Source organism: Cinclus cinclus, chromosome 37 (genome assembly GCF_963662255.1).
Source record: "Cinclus cinclus chromosome 37, bCinCin1.1, whole genome shotgun sequence".
Lineage (NCBI taxonomy): Eukaryota > Metazoa > Chordata > Aves > Passeriformes > Cinclidae > Cinclus > Cinclus cinclus.
In genome coordinates this window covers 1,120,221-1,134,608 of record NC_085082.1, presented here as the reverse complement: position 1 = coordinate 1,134,608, position 14,388 = coordinate 1,120,221, and the positions used below count along the sequence as shown (strand labels likewise).

General features: G+C 66.2%; 3 protein-coding genes across 4 annotated transcripts; 1 reads left to right on the top strand and 2 right to left on the bottom strand.

Annotated features, from left to right (window-relative positions):
• Window positions 1-200: 200 nt before the first annotated feature.
• Window positions 201-4,899, top strand: PAK4 (p21 (RAC1) activated kinase 4). 2 transcript variants are annotated; one of them, XM_062512484.1, is made up of 8 exons: window positions 201-456; window positions 1,350-1,868; window positions 2,404-2,787; window positions 2,991-3,124; window positions 3,209-3,335; window positions 3,419-3,544; window positions 3,951-4,085; window positions 4,161-4,899. In XM_062512484.1, exons 1-8 carry the CDS (start codon window positions 256-258, stop codon window positions 4,314-4,316), a joined length of 1,782 nt encoding a protein of 593 aa, XP_062368468.1. In that variant the 5' UTR covers window positions 201-255; the 3' UTR covers window positions 4,317-4,899. The 2 variants fall into 2 exon arrangements, with proteins under 2 accessions (XP_062368468.1, XP_062368469.1); XM_062512485.1 differs by lacking the exon at window positions 1,350-1,868 and having other exon boundaries at window positions 2,410-2,787.
• Window positions 4,900-5,548: 649 nt separating this feature from the next.
• Window positions 5,549-5,956, bottom strand: SYCN (syncollin). Its single transcript, XM_062512472.1, has one exon. The coding sequence runs from the start codon at window positions 5,954-5,956 to the stop codon at window positions 5,549-5,551; it is 408 nt and encodes a 135-aa protein (XP_062368456.1).
• A 1,890-nt stretch (window positions 5,957-7,846) lies between these two features.
• On the bottom strand, window positions 7,847-10,308 carry LRFN1 (leucine rich repeat and fibronectin type III domain containing 1). Its single transcript, XM_062512508.1, has 2 exons — window positions 8,945-10,308; window positions 7,847-8,423 (listed from the first exon to the last, which is right to left on the bottom strand). Exons 1-2 carry the CDS (start codon window positions 10,306-10,308, stop codon window positions 7,847-7,849), a joined length of 1,941 nt encoding a protein of 646 aa, XP_062368492.1.
• Window positions 10,309-14,388: the final 4,080 nt, after the last annotated feature.

Sequence of the window (14,388 nt, the reverse complement as noted above, 5' to 3'; positions counted from 1 at the left end):
GGGCTGGATTTTGGGAATTTATGCCATTAATGCTGGATTTCAGGGGGCTGATCCCATTCCCAGCGTTGTATTTCAGGGACTGATCCTGTTCCCAAGGCTGGATTTCGGGGACTGATCCTGTTCCCGAAGCTGGATTTGGGGGCTGATCCCACTCCCAAGGCTGGATTTGGGGGGGCTGATTCCAGTTCCTATTCCCCTCACCCTAACCCCGGGGTTTTGGGTGCCAGTCCCATTGCCAGGAGCGCATCCCGGGCCATGTTCTCCAAGAAGAAGAAGCGGGTGGAGATCTCGGCGCCGTCCAACTTCGAGCACCGGGTGCACACGGGCTACGACCCCTCGGAGCAGCGCTTCACGGGGCTGCCCCGCCAGTGGCAAGGGCTGCTTGAGGAGTCCGCCCGGCGCCCCAAACCCCTCGTGGACCCTGCCTGCATCACTGCCATCCGCGGGGCCCACAAGGTGCAGGATAATCGGGAGCGTTGGGAATTCTGCGGGTTATGGGCTGGGGAGGGCGTGGCCAGGTCGCTGTTCTGGGTTTAGGGTCTTGGAGAAGGTAGCGGGGTGCTCTTTGGGGTTGAACTGGGGGCAGTTTGGGGGTCTTGGAACAACTGAATTTTGGGATCATTCAATATCCGGGGGTTATGGAGGAGGTAAGGGAGTGCCAGCCACTCTTGGGGCCCAGAAAGCTAAGCTGGAAGAATTTGGGAGCCAGGGAACTGGGAGCTGGGTCCCATCCATTTCCTACCTCCCAAGAAGACAAACTGGGGGTTCGTGGACCAGGGGATTTTGGGATCATGGGGCAGGGAGGTGGGAGGTGGGGGCTCATTCAGTTGCTAGAGTGGGTTCTGGGGAATTTGGGGTTATGGAGTATGTAACAGGGTCGTGGGTGTTCTTTGGGGTCAAACTGGGAGGAATTTGGGGGTCTTGGGGCAGAGAGGGTCCTGTTCCCCAGGACAGGGAACCCCTGGTGAGACCCTTCCCCACACCTGGAACTGGTCCACCCCATGGGAACTTGAGGTCATTCCCACCTGATCTCTTCCCCATTGTGTGTGTTCCCAATTAAGTCCCACATCCCCCCCACCCCGCTTTCCCACCTCACTTCTGATGTCCCTCAGTTCCCACCCCATCAAACACCCCAATATTTTTGGGACCCTCCCAGCGAATCTGGACCCCAAATCCCTGGGTGGCACCCATGGTCATTCTGGGACCCTCCCCGGAGGGACACCCCAGCCGCACCCCCTCCCCTCTGCCCATCCTGCCATCTGCTTGCAGCCATTCCATGTCATCTTTCTGTTGTGTTTTTTTTTTCCTTTTTCCCCCGTTTTCCCCATGTGTTCCCCCCCTTCCCACAGCCCATCGTGCGCGGCTCCAAAGGGACCCAGGATGGGACCCCCGGGGGCCGGGACGGGACCCTGGCGTGGCTCCTGGACGAGCTGGAGGCCGTGTCCGTGTCCCGCTCCAACTCCCTGCGCCGGGACAGCCCCCCCTGCCCTTCCCGGCTCCCCCCGGAGAACGGCCTGGCCCCAGGACCCCCCCGCTCCCGCCCGGAGCCTGGCAGGAGCCGCCACAGGGACGCAGAGCCGAGCCCCCCCCAGTCCCAGCAGCGGGAGGACCCCAAAGCTGCAGCCGGGCAGGAACCCCCTCACCCCCACCCTCATCCTGGGGGCCGCCCCAAATCCAGTTCGGCCGGAGAGGGGCCCCCCCGGCCCCCACCCCGCGAGCAGCGCCCACTCTCAGGGCCCGACCTGCGGCCCCCCGACATTCCCGGTGTTCCTGGTGCTCCCGGAGCAGGGCTGAAGACAGCGCCCGGACGCCCTTTCCACACCTACCCCCGTGCCGACACCGATCCCGGCCGGGGGGGCAGTGCCCAGGTAAAGGGGTGTCCCCAGGCCCTTCTTGTCCTCCTCTTCCTCTTCCTGCTCTTCTTCCTCCTCCAGACTGGGTTCTCTGCTCCTCTTCCTCACAGCTTCCCGTGCTCTGCTGGGATCAGCAGCGGCTTCTTTCCTTGGGGTCACATCCTTGGCTCTGGAGCGGTTTCCTCTTTTGCTTCCTCCTCCCTGCTATGCTTGTCCTGTTCTTCCTCAGAAGCGGCTCCTCTGCCCCTCTTCCTCACAGCTTCCCAGAATCAGGACATGCAGGTGCCTCCGCCTCCTCTGCCCAGTGCTGCATCCTTGGCACCAAAGCACTTTCCTCTTCCTCCTTGGAAGCAGATCCTCTGCTCCTCTTCCTCACACCCACCAGCTCCACACTTCCTTCCTGGTGCTACATCCATGGCTCCACAGTCTCTTCTCTTCCTCTTTTTCACTCAGCCCTTCCTTCAGGCCTCTGCCAAGAGGCCCCGGTGCTGGTCCCCGACATTCCTGCAGGAATTCTGGGGGCTGACGCCCCTCTCCCCTGTCCCCACAGGCCGAGCACCGCCCAGGACGCCCGCATGAGGTGACCCCCAACGGGCCGGTCCCTGCCAGCGTTCCCAGTGCCTCCCACGCCCCACGCCCCAAAGCCCCGGAGCCATCTCCCCCCGGCCCAGAGCCCCCAGCCCCGCGTGCCCCTGGCCCCGCTCCCGCCCCTGCGGGGGGGACCCAGCGCGTGTCCCACGAGCAGTTCCGGGCAGCACTGCAGATGGTGGTGGATCCCGGAGACCCCCGCACATACCTGGACAACTTCATCAAGATTGGCGAGGGCTCCACGGGCATCGTCTGTATCGCCACAGTGCGCGGCTCCGGCAAGCTCGTGGCCGTCAAAAAGATGGACCTGCGCAAGCAGCAGCGGCGGGAGCTGCTCTTCAACGAGGTGAGGGCGGGGTCAGCCCTGGGGACCCCTTGGGAGCCTCGGGAGGGAACTTCAGGGACCCCTTGGATCCCCTCAGGATACCCTTGGGCCTCCTCGAAGCCCCTCAGGGACCTCTTGGTGACCCACCAGGGACCTCCCGCATGCCCTGGGGACATCCAGGGACAGTCCCAGGGTCCCATGCCCTTTCCCTCTCCCTGCTCCAGGTGGTGATCATGCGGGACCACCAGCATGAGAACGTGGTGGAGATGTACAACAGTTACCTGGTGGGCGACGAGCTCTGGGTGGTCATGGAGTTCCTGGAGGGTGGCGCACTGACAGACATTGTCACCCACACCAGGTGACCGGGGGAGCAGGGGTGGCACAGGTGAAGGGGCGGAGATGGAGCTGACCAGGTGGTGACAGGGTGCCATCCATCCCCCAGGATGTCGGAGGAGCAGATCGCAGCCGTGTGCCGCTCGGTGCTGCGGGCGCTCGCTGTGCTCCACGCCCAGGGCGTCATCCACCGCGACATCAAGAGCGACTCCATCCTCCTCACGCATGATGGGCGGGTAGGAACCCACAGAAATCCACCCCAAGCCTCCCTATGGATCCTTTGGGATCCCACCCTGACCAGCCCCGGCCCCGTTGGCAGGTGAAACTCTCAGATTTTGGGTTCTGCGCCCAAGTGAACAAGGAGGTGCCACGGCGCAAGTCCCTGGTGGGGACCCCATACTGGATGGCCCCCGAGCTCATCTCACGCCTGCCCTATGGCCCGGAGGTGGGTCAGGGTGCTCAAGGGAGTTTAGCAGCTCCTAGGGTGCATTAGGGGGTATTTTGGGTGGGTTTCAGGGGGTTTGGGATGGGTCTAGTGGGATTGGGGTGGGTGTCTGTGTCCCCAAGCTCATCTCCTGCCTTGTCTTGGGGGGGGGGGGGTTGGGATGGGTTTGAGGGTGCCCAAGGTGGGTTTAGAATGGGTTTAGGGGTGCCCAGCATGGGTTTAGGGTTGCCCAGGGTGGGTTTGGGGGTACCCAGCATATGTTTGAGGGGCTCCAAGCGGCCTCCCCATCAGACCTCCCCCATTCTGAAGGCTGTGTATTTGGGAGGGAGGGCAGAGTGGGTTTGAGGGGCTCCTTCCTAAATCCATCTTCATTTTTGGGGTAACCCTTTCCCCCCCCCCCCCCCAGGTGGACATCTGGTCTCTGGGGGTGATGGTCATCGAGATGGTGGATGGGGAACCCCCTTATTTCAACGAGCCCCCCCTCAAAGCCATGAAGCTCATCAGGGACAACCTTCCCCCACGGCTCAAGAATGGCCACAAGGTAACTCGTGGGGACTCCCCCCATTATCTGGGGAGTCCCAGGGTGTGTCTCACCCTCCCCTTTTGTTCCCCCCAGGTGTCCCCATCGCTGAAAGGTTTTCTGGAGCGGATGCTGGTGCGGGACCCGGCGCAGCGGGCGAGCGCCCCAGAGCTGCTCCGCCACCCCTTCCTGGGTGTCGCGGGCCCCCCTGCCTGCATTGTGCCCCTCATGCGGCAGCATCGGCTGCGGTGAGATCCCCTGCCCCGGGGGACACCCCCCACCTCCCTCCTGCTCCTCCTCCTCAGCAGCACCCCCAAACCGGAGCGGGACTGGGATGTTCCTGGGCCCCCCAACCTGTACTACTGAGCTGGGGACCCCAGAGCAGAGATTTTGGAGGAGAGAGGGGATGCGGCGGTCATCCCAGAGATTTGGGGGTGCAGGGGCTCATCCTAGTCCCTCCCACCTTTGGGACCCATTTTGGGGCATTTCCCCCTTTTTTGTTTTTTTTTTTTTAAGCGCCCTCTTTTCTACCCCCCTTGGGCACTGGGGTATGTCCCCCCTACATCTCCATGAGAGGGGGGTCTCTGAAACTACAGTAGCCTCCTGCCACACCACACTACTGATTCGGAGTGTGTCCCCCTCCAGGGCCCTCCTCGCCTGTTTTTGTTGATTTTGCGGTTTTTTTGCTGGTTCCTTCCGCCTGGAACATCCCCCTGCCCCCAAGGTTTTTGTTTTTTAACAAAGTGATATTTATATGGTCAGGTTTTGTACCGCGCGGGATGGGGGGCCCTGGGGGGGACACGGGGCCCCCCCAAATTACACGTGTCCTTTTGGATCCCCTGTGTGCTGTGTGGTTCTTTGGGGGGCCGGGGAAGTACAAGGCAGGGGGCACCTCCCACATCCCCATGGGGTAGAGGGCATGGGGACACCCCCCCCCAATAAAAGACCCCACCCAGTCAGGAGCTGCTGCTACCTCAGGGCTTTATTGATTACACAGGGGGCAAGGGGATGTGGCTCTGTCAGACAGTGAGACATGGAGGGTCTCGCAAAGGGGCGTGTCCTCAGCATGGCTTGGCCTGGCTTGACTCGCAATGCCAAGGTTGGCCTGGTTTGGCCTGGGTTGGCCCCTGATGGTGGATCTTGGCCAATGCTGACTCGCGTTGACTTGTCTTGGCCAACGTTGGCTTGTATCAGCTCATCTTGGCTCACATCAGCATCTGTTGGCCAACTTGGGCACAGTTTGGCCCACATTGTTTTGACCCACGCTGACTTGGCCCATGTTGACCTGCACCGGCGCATCTTGACCCACGCCAGCCCGCGTTGACCCGCACCGTCTCGTGCTGACCCGCATCGTCTCGCGTCGACCCTCACCAGCTCAAGTTGGCCAGCACTGGCTGATGTTGACCCGCATCGCCTCACGGCACCTCCCGTTGCCTGTTGTCACCCCCCGTCCCCAGCGCCGCCGCCCCGCCCCGTGCCGCCGCTCACTTGCAGATGCAGTAGTAGCCCCGGATGGCGTTGTTCCAGTTCCCGAAGAGGCCGCGGCGCACTTCCTGCAGCCGCGGCACCGCGCCGGCATTGAAGCGCCGCGAGTTACCCTTCTTGGCCCGGCGCGACCACACGGTGAGCTCGCACTTGGTGCCCACCACAAGGGAGGAGGCACGGTCGGACCACCCGCGGGGCATGTAGGGCACGTCGCTGTCCGGCAGCACCACCAGCACGTCGCCAGAGCAGCACTGGTCATAGTAGGGACTGTCGTCGGCGTAGAGCTGGGCACACACCCGGGTGCCGTTGGCTGGGCGCAGGTCGGCGGGTGCAGGGCACTGGGCCTCCACCCCCCAGCCCAGCACGGCCACTGCAGCCACCAGTGTCACCAGCAGCGCTGACGCCATCGCTGTTGTCTCCCAGGCTGGGCTGAGGCCTCCGTTTGGTTATAGCCTGGCCCAAGGCCTCTAGGCGGGGCCCATCTGGGAGAGGACCCAGGTGTGCAGCCCCCCCCCCCCCCAGGAAGGGACACAGGTGCGGGCGTCCCAAGGTCTGCAGACACCCCCAGGCCATGGGAAGGGACACAGGTGTGCAGGGACGTCCTCCTGGCTATGCCCTCTGGAAGCGGGGGAGGGGGGGATGGGTAGGAACCCCCCAAATCTGCTGCCTCGAAAAGGGGGGGACACAAGAGTGGGGATCCCCCAAAGTCTGCAACCCCCTCAGGATGAACCCGGGTGTTGGGGACCGGCCGCAGGAGGGGCCTCAGGTGTTGGGGACCCCACACCCCAGAGAAGGCTCCAGGTGTTCTGTTCCCCCCCCAACCTGGGAAGGGACACAGGTGACCCCCTCGGGCCCCACCAGCCTCGCCGCGGCCTCCGGGACGGGGGAGGATCCAAGGCCGGGCTGGGGTCCAGGTGTTCTGTATGCAAATGACGGCGTAATTAGCCGGGGCTTTTGCTGGTTGGCTCCGCCCCTATTTGCATATTCAGGATCCCGTCCTGGCTCCACTGAGCTCCCCGCGGGGGTCACCGTGGCAACCACAGGGGTCGGAGATTGTCGCCTCATTAGCATAGTCCTGCCCCGCCCACATGGCGGGGCTGATGGGAGGGTGAACAGACGGGGTCGGGAGGCTCGTATGGGGCTGGGGGCTCCCCAGGAAATGAAACCCCCTGTCCCGGCAGACACCCCCCAAAACACAGAGGGGACACCCCAGTCACAGCCCAGCCCACCCCCCCATTCACACTCGTTTTTCTGCCCCGGAGGGGCCACAGGTTTTTAATGTAAAAACTCGTGTTAAACACTGCGGGGGGACCCGAGGGGGGCGGCTGGTGGGAGGGCAGCGTTTGGGGAGAGGGGGGACATGGGGAGGAGCAGAGGCATTGGGGGTGGAATGGGGCTGGGAGGGAAATGGGGGGGCTGGGAGTACCCCCCCAGGGTTATCCAGACCAGCCAGATAGGAACCCCCGGGTCGAGTTGGGAGGGGCAGAGGCCACGGGGGGGACACACGGAGGGTCCCCAGGCATCTGGGGGAGCCCCCTCTTTTGCCCCCCCCTCTCCCCACGGAGAGTTTGTTTTTTTTTTTTATTGTGGGGGGGGGGGCTGCGGGTCTCGTGTCATCTGTGCAGAGATGTCGGGGGCGTGTGCGGGGCCCCCCTGGCCCGGCCGAAGGCACCGCGGGGGGGGCGGGCCGGGCACACGCGTGGGGGGGGGGGGCACACAAATTTGGGGCGCACACGCAAGTCCCAGGTGCGCATCTCGAGGGCGGGGGGGGGGGGGGGGTGGGGCAAGGGGACAGGCGTGGGGTGGGGGGGACACACACGCAAGTCCCGGGCGAGTGTCCGGCTTTTGGGGGCGGGGGGAGGGGGGGGCACAGGTTTTCGGACACCCCAGGTGTGATTCGGGGCGCACGTGAGGCCCCGTGGCGGGGCGGTCCATGTCGCGGTCCTCACGCGAGTCGCGGTGCCGCACATGTCGGGGGTCCCCACGGGGGTTTTTCGGGGAGAAAGGTTTGCATACAGGTACCCCCAAGGCGGGCGGGTGGGAGGGGGAGACACCTGGGGGGTTCCCAGCGGCACCTGGTGGCGCCCACGGGGGATCCCACACGGGTCCGGGGGGGCACCCGGGCGAGCTTTGGCGAACCCAGGACGCCTCCCCCATACAAGAGCTGCCGGGACCACCCGGAGGAGCGGCCGAAGGGGGGTCCCGGGGAGGGTCCGGGGGATCCCGCCGCCGCCCCCCACCCGGAGGATCGCCCCGAGAGGGGGCCGGGGGAGGGAATTTCTACCGTTCCCCCCCCCTCACACGGTGCTCTCCAGCATCCAGTGGGTGCTGCCGAACGAGGGGCGCAGGGGGGGTCCCAGGGGGGTCCCCTCGGGCGCGTCCAGCCGCGGGAGGGACCCGTGGCGCCGGGGCCGCGCCCGCCGGGGGTAGCTGTGGCTGGGGAACAACCCCCGCGCCCCCCCCGCCGCGGGACCCCCGCCCGCGGGCGGCGGCAGGGGGGGCAGCGGGGGCAGCTCGGGGGTCTCGGCGGGCCGGGGGCCGCCGTTGGTCTGGGAGCAGACGCTGGTGAGTGCGGGCGGGGGGCGCCGCGCCCCCGCCGCCTTCCAGCGCGCCGTGAGGATGAGGATGAAGACGAGCACGGAGGCGGCGATGGCGGCGCCGATGACGATGATGACGGTGCCCCCCAAGAAGTGGGGCCGGGGGGGCGCGGCGCAGCCTTGGGGAGCGGCGGCCGTGGCGAAGGAGACGCAGCCGAGCGGGCGGGGGGCGGCGGGGGGGTCCCCGACCACGCGCAGCGTGGACACGCAGAGCTCGTACAGGCGCCCTGGAGCCAAATCCCGCAGCACGAAGGTGCGGCTGGAGGGCGGCAACAACCTGGGGAGGGGGCGAGGGCGAGTCGGGGGGGGGGGGTGGAGATTCGAGACCCCGGCACCCCCCTTTCGCCCCCCTCCCCTCCAGGAAGTCAAAAACCCGTCCGGCATCCCTCAAAGACGTGCCAGAGACCCCCAGGATTGCCCAAACACTTCCTCAGTGCCCCCCGCAAACACCTCAAAGACTCCCCAGAGACCCTCCAGGACCCCCATGAGTGCCTCTAGGACCTCCCCAAGGACCTCCCTGAAGCCCCTAGACATCCAGAATTCCCTTGATATCCTCCACATCCCCTCTGAGCCACCCCAGGACCCCCCAATACCCACCTGAACATCCTCCCCCAGAACCCTCCAGGACACACAAACCCTTCCCAGACACCCCCACCCGCCCACCGAAGCTCCCAAGATCCCAAAAATCCCACCAGAGCAGCCCCCGGAGCTCCCCAGATCACCCTGGAGCCCCACAGGTGTCCCCAAGACCCACTGGAACCTCCCATGGACCCTTCCAAGGCCCACCCCGGCCCCCACCTGTAGACGAGGGCGTCGTCGGCCGAGCTGTTGTACTGGATCTGCACCATGCGCACGCCGGGCACGTGGCGCTGCGGCAGCCACCGGATGCGCGCCGAGGACCCCGTCACCTCCGCCGCCACCACCCTCCGTTCCCCGGGCCCCCCCCAGGTGTCATTGCCGCCCGCCTGGGCCATATCCGAGGGGCCGGGACCAGCCTCAGCGGCCGCGGCATCCCCATCCCCATCCCGTCCCCGCGGCACCGGCAGCGGCACCACCACGACGTCGACGCGCGCGGCCGCCTCGCCCGCGGCGTTGGCGGCCACGCAGGTGAAGCCGCCGTGGTCCCTCAGCGTGGCCACGCGGAGCTCCAGGGAGCCATCGGCACCCACCGAGCGCCGGGAGCCGTTCTGCACCATGCGCCCGTCGGGGCCCAGCCAGTGCAGCGCGGGCGGGGGGTCTCCGACGGCGGCGCAGCCCAGGCGCAGCGGCTGCCCCTCGGTGACCGTGGGCGGGTGCGCGGCCGCGGCAGTGACGGCGGGGGCCCGGCAGGTCAGCTCCTCTTCGGGCACGGCGCCCAGCAGCCGCCCAGCCAGCGGCGCCGGCGTGGCGCAGGTCTCCAGGCGGCCCGGCTGAGCCACGCGGCGCAGCCACAGCAATTCGCAGTTGCAGTGCAGGGGGTTCCCCCCGGCCGCCAGCGCCGGCCCCGGCGGCCCCGGCACCGGCGGCAGCGCCCGCAGCCGGTTGGCCGTGAGGTCGAGCCTGGCCAGGCGCGGCAGCCGTGCCACGGTGCCGGCCGGCACCCGCTCCAGCAGGTTGTGGTCCAACGTCAGCGTGGCCAGGCTGCCCATGGCGGCCACAGCATCCCAGGGCAACGCCGGCAAGTTGTTGTGCGACAAGTCCAGGTCCTCCACGGTGGCGGCGAAGGCGGCGAAGGCGGCGGCGTCGATGGCGGCCAGTTGGTTGTTGGCCAGGATGAGGTGGCGCAGGCTGGCCAGCCCTCGCAGCTGCGGCCCGCTCAGTGCCGGCAGCCGGTTGCCGTCCAGGTGCAGCGCTCGCAGGGCGCGGAGGTCAGCGAAGGCGCCGGGGGCGAGGCGGCGCAGCCCGTTCCGCGACAGCGTCAGGTGCACCAGGCTGCTCATGTTGGCGAAGTCGGTGCGGCCCACGGCACCGATGAAGTTGTCGGCCAGGCGCAGCTCCACGGCGCCGCGGTCCAGGCTGGGCGGCACCGCCAGCAGCCCCGTGCGAGCGCACAGCAGCGTCGGGCTGGGCGCGGCCGCGGGGCACAGGCAGCGCGGGGGACACCGCGGGGACGGCGGCGACACCGGGACCCCCGCCCCGGACACGGCCCCCAGCACCACCAGCGGCACCAGCAGCTTCGCCATCCCCACGGCCGCGCCTGTGGGGGAACCGGGGGGGGGGTCACATTGGGTGGCGGAGCCCAGCGGATCCCACTGGAAGCCGCCGGATTCCTTTGGGTGTTGTCAGACCCTGCCGGATCCCATCAGATCTCCCCGGATCCCATCCCATCAGCTGGGGTCCTGCTGGATGCTGCGAGATCCCTCAGACCCCCATGGGATGCTGGGAGATCCCAGGGATCCCAACAGATCCCATGATCCCACTTGATCCCCATGAGATCCCGGGGACACCCCACACAATCCCGGGATCCCGTTTCTCCCAAGGGATCCTGTGAGATCCCCTCAGGTCACACCAGATCCCACAACATACCACAAGATCCGAGTGGTCCCAGTGACCCCAGTGAGATCCCAGTTATCCCAGTGAGGTCCCGGTGACCCCAATGAGATCTCAGTGAGGTGCCAGTGAGGTCCCAGTGAGGTCCTAGTGATCCCAGTTGCCCCAGTGATCCCATTACCTCCTCTCAGGGCTCCATGTTGGTCCTGTCCAGGCGTCGCCGTGGGGCCTGTGGGGACAGGGGACAGGCCAGTATGGACCAGTACAGACAGTACAGGCTCCATAACCATCAGTACAGACTGTTATAGGCCCATATCCACCAGCACGAACCAGTATGGACCAGTACAGATTCACACCCAACAATATGGACTGGTACAGACCATTATAGACCAGTAGAGATTCACATCCACCAGTACGGACTAGCACAGACCAGTCCAGCAGCACACAGCTCAGTATGGCCCAGCACAGCCCCACACACTCCAGTATGGACAAATCCAGCCCAGTTCAGCCCAGTCCAGCTCAGTTCAGCCCAGTATCCCCTGCGCACACCCCACAGTGTCCATTCCAGGATAACATGGGCCAGCATGGCCCAGCATGTCCCAGTATGGACCAGTATGGAGCAATACAGAAGAGCACAGCCCAGTGCAGACCCAGTCCAGACCAGTACAGTACAGCACCACCCAGTAAAGACCAGTACATCCCAGCATGGCCCATCACAGCCCAGTATGGCCCAGTACATCCCAGCACAGCCCTGTGCATCCCAGTGCATCCCAACATGGCCCAGTACATCTCAGTGCATCCCAGTACATCTCAGCATGGCCCAGCACAGCCCAGTATGGCCCAGTGCATCCCAGTACATCTCATCATGGCCCAGCACAACCCATGACAGACTGATAAAGACACAGCACAACCCAGCAGGGCCTGTTACATCCCAGTACATCCCGGTATGTCACAGTACAGCCCAGTGCACCCCTGTATGGCACAGTGCATCCCAGTGCATCCCAGTACATCCCAGTGCATCCCAGCACATCCTGGCATGGCTCAGTACATCCCAGCATGGCCCAGTGCAGGCCAATGCAGACCCAGTACACCCCAGTACATCCCAGTATGGCCCAGTATGTCCCAGTACATCCCAGTGCATCCCAGTACCTCCCAGTATATCCCAGCATGACACAGTACATGCCAGTATTTCCCGGTACATCCCAGTACCTCCCAGCACCTCCCAGCACCTCCCAGTACATCCCAGTACCTCCCAGCCACCCTGCTGGTACCTGGGGGGGCTCAGCCCACGGACGCTCCCATCGCTGTTCTGGGAGGGAGGGGGGGTCGGGCCTCGCCCTACCGGGGGGACATCAGGGGAGGGGAGCACCGGGAATGGGGGCGGGGGGGGCACCGGGCCCGGCGGCACCGGGGATGGGGAGAGGCCGGGGGGGAGAGGGGACCGGAATGGGGGGGGTGGGGGGGTGGGCTGGAGGGGGACACCGGGATGCGGGGATGGGAACCTGGATGGATCCAGGGATGGATCCGGGATGGATCCGGGATGGATGCGGGGATGGAGCCGGGGTGGATGCGGGATGGAGCCGGGATGGATCCGGGATGCGGGAGGGCCCCGGGAGCGGCCGCCGGGCTGGGGGTTCCGCGGGTCCCGGAGCAGCCCCGGACCCGCCGCCCCGGTGAGGCCCCGGTGAGGCCCCGGTGAGGCCGCGGCCGCCGCTCGGAGCCGCAGAACCGGCGGGGCGGGGCCGGGCGGGGCCGGGGCGGGGCCGCGCGGGGCGGGGCCGCGGGGGGAGCGCGGACACACGGATGGACACACGGATGGACACACGGACACAGGGATGGATACAGGGACACAGGAATGGACACACGGACACAGGGATGGACACACGGATGGACACAGGGACACAGGGATGGACACACGGATGGACACACGGACACAGGGATGGACACAGGGACACAGGGATGGACACACAGACACACGGATGGACACAGGGATGGACACACGGATGGACACAGGGATGGACACACAGACACACGGATGGACACACACGGACACATGGATGGACACATGGATGGATACAGGGACACAGGGATGGACACATGGACACACGGATGGACACAGGGATGGACACACGGATGGACACAGGGATGGACACACGGATGGACACACGGATGGACACATGGATGGATACAGGGACACAGGGATGGACACACGGATGGACACACGGACACATGGATGGACCCACGGATGGACACACGGACACACGGATGGACCCACAGACACATGGATGGACACATGGATGGACACACGGACACAGGGATGAACACACGGAGGGACACACGGACATACGGACAGAGGCACAGACGCCCCCAGTCCATGCAACACCCCTGCGTGACTCCCAGCTCCCCCCAGCCCTTTTCCCGTCCCTCCAGCCCCTCCGTGACATCCCCCAGGCCCTTCCCATGGACACACGGACAGATGGACACACAGACACATGGACACACGGACACACGGACACGTGGAGCCACGGACACCAGGGTGGACTGGACACGCGCTGGAAGCACGCTCTGGGACATGCAGACACGGGGTCGGGGACACTGGGATGCACTGGGGACACTGGGGGACATTGGGGGACACTGGGGATACTGGGGGACATGGGGGGACTTTGGGGGACACTGTGGGACACTGAGAACACTGGAGGACACTGAGAACACTGGGGGACACTGGGGGACATTGGGGGACACTGGGGGACACTGGGGGCTCCCTGGGGCTCCCAGGCCCCGCCCCCGGCGTGGCCAGAGCGAGGCCGAGGGGGCGGGGCCAGGGGAGGGCGTGGTTTATTTGAATGACGGTTGCCCGGAGGGGGCGTGCCCAGCACCCCTCACCCGCGGCACCGCCCCCACCGCGCCCGCGCGCCAGAGCGTGGACTCCCATTGGTCTCCGCGGCCGGCGGGCGTGGCCTCCAGGGGGCCCCGGCGCCGCTCCGCCCTCCCATTGGCCCATTGGCGGCGGCGCCGTGACGCAGTGACGCAGCGTGCGTGTCGTGCGCGCTGACGTTGCGCGGCGGCGGCGGCGGCGGTGGCGGCGGCGGTGGTGGTGGTGGTGAGTGAGGGGCGGCTGCGACCCTCGGGACTTCCGGGCCTGTGCTGATCCTCCCCGGCACCCCTAGGACGGGACCCCCCGCGCTCTCCGGGCTCCCCCGCACTCCCTGGGCCTTCCCCGGCCCGGCCGCAGCTCCTGGAACCGGCCCCGGCACCGCCGGGCCTGCGCCCCCCTTCCCCCCCGCCCCGGGCTGAGGGGAGAACGGGGGTGGCGAGGGCCAGGGCAGGGGGGAAGGGGCGTGCTGAGTTGGGCGGGGAAGCCCTGTCCCAGTGGGGGGACACTGGGGGTCCCTGCGCCCCCGTGGGGTACCTGTGTCTGAGGGTGGGGGGGGCCCTGGTCCGTCTTGGGAGCGTCCCCGGTCGCTTTTGGGAGTCCGTGTCACCATGAGGGGTCCTTGTTCGTTTTGGGGGTGGTCCCTGGTACCCTCTGGGCGTCACTTGTCCCCTGGTGGGGGCGGGTTCCTGTCCTTGAGGGAGGATCCCCGAGGGAAGAGCCTTGATCCTCACGGGGCTGAGGCATTTTTGGTTCCTTTTTGGGGGTCCCTGTCACCCTGAGGGGGGTGGTCTCTGTCCCGCCTGGTTCCCCCTATTCCTGGGGTGTGGGGATCTCCACGTTTAGGGGTCCCTGCCGGCCCCTGACCTCCTTTCCCGTCTCTCCGCAGGACCCTCCGGAC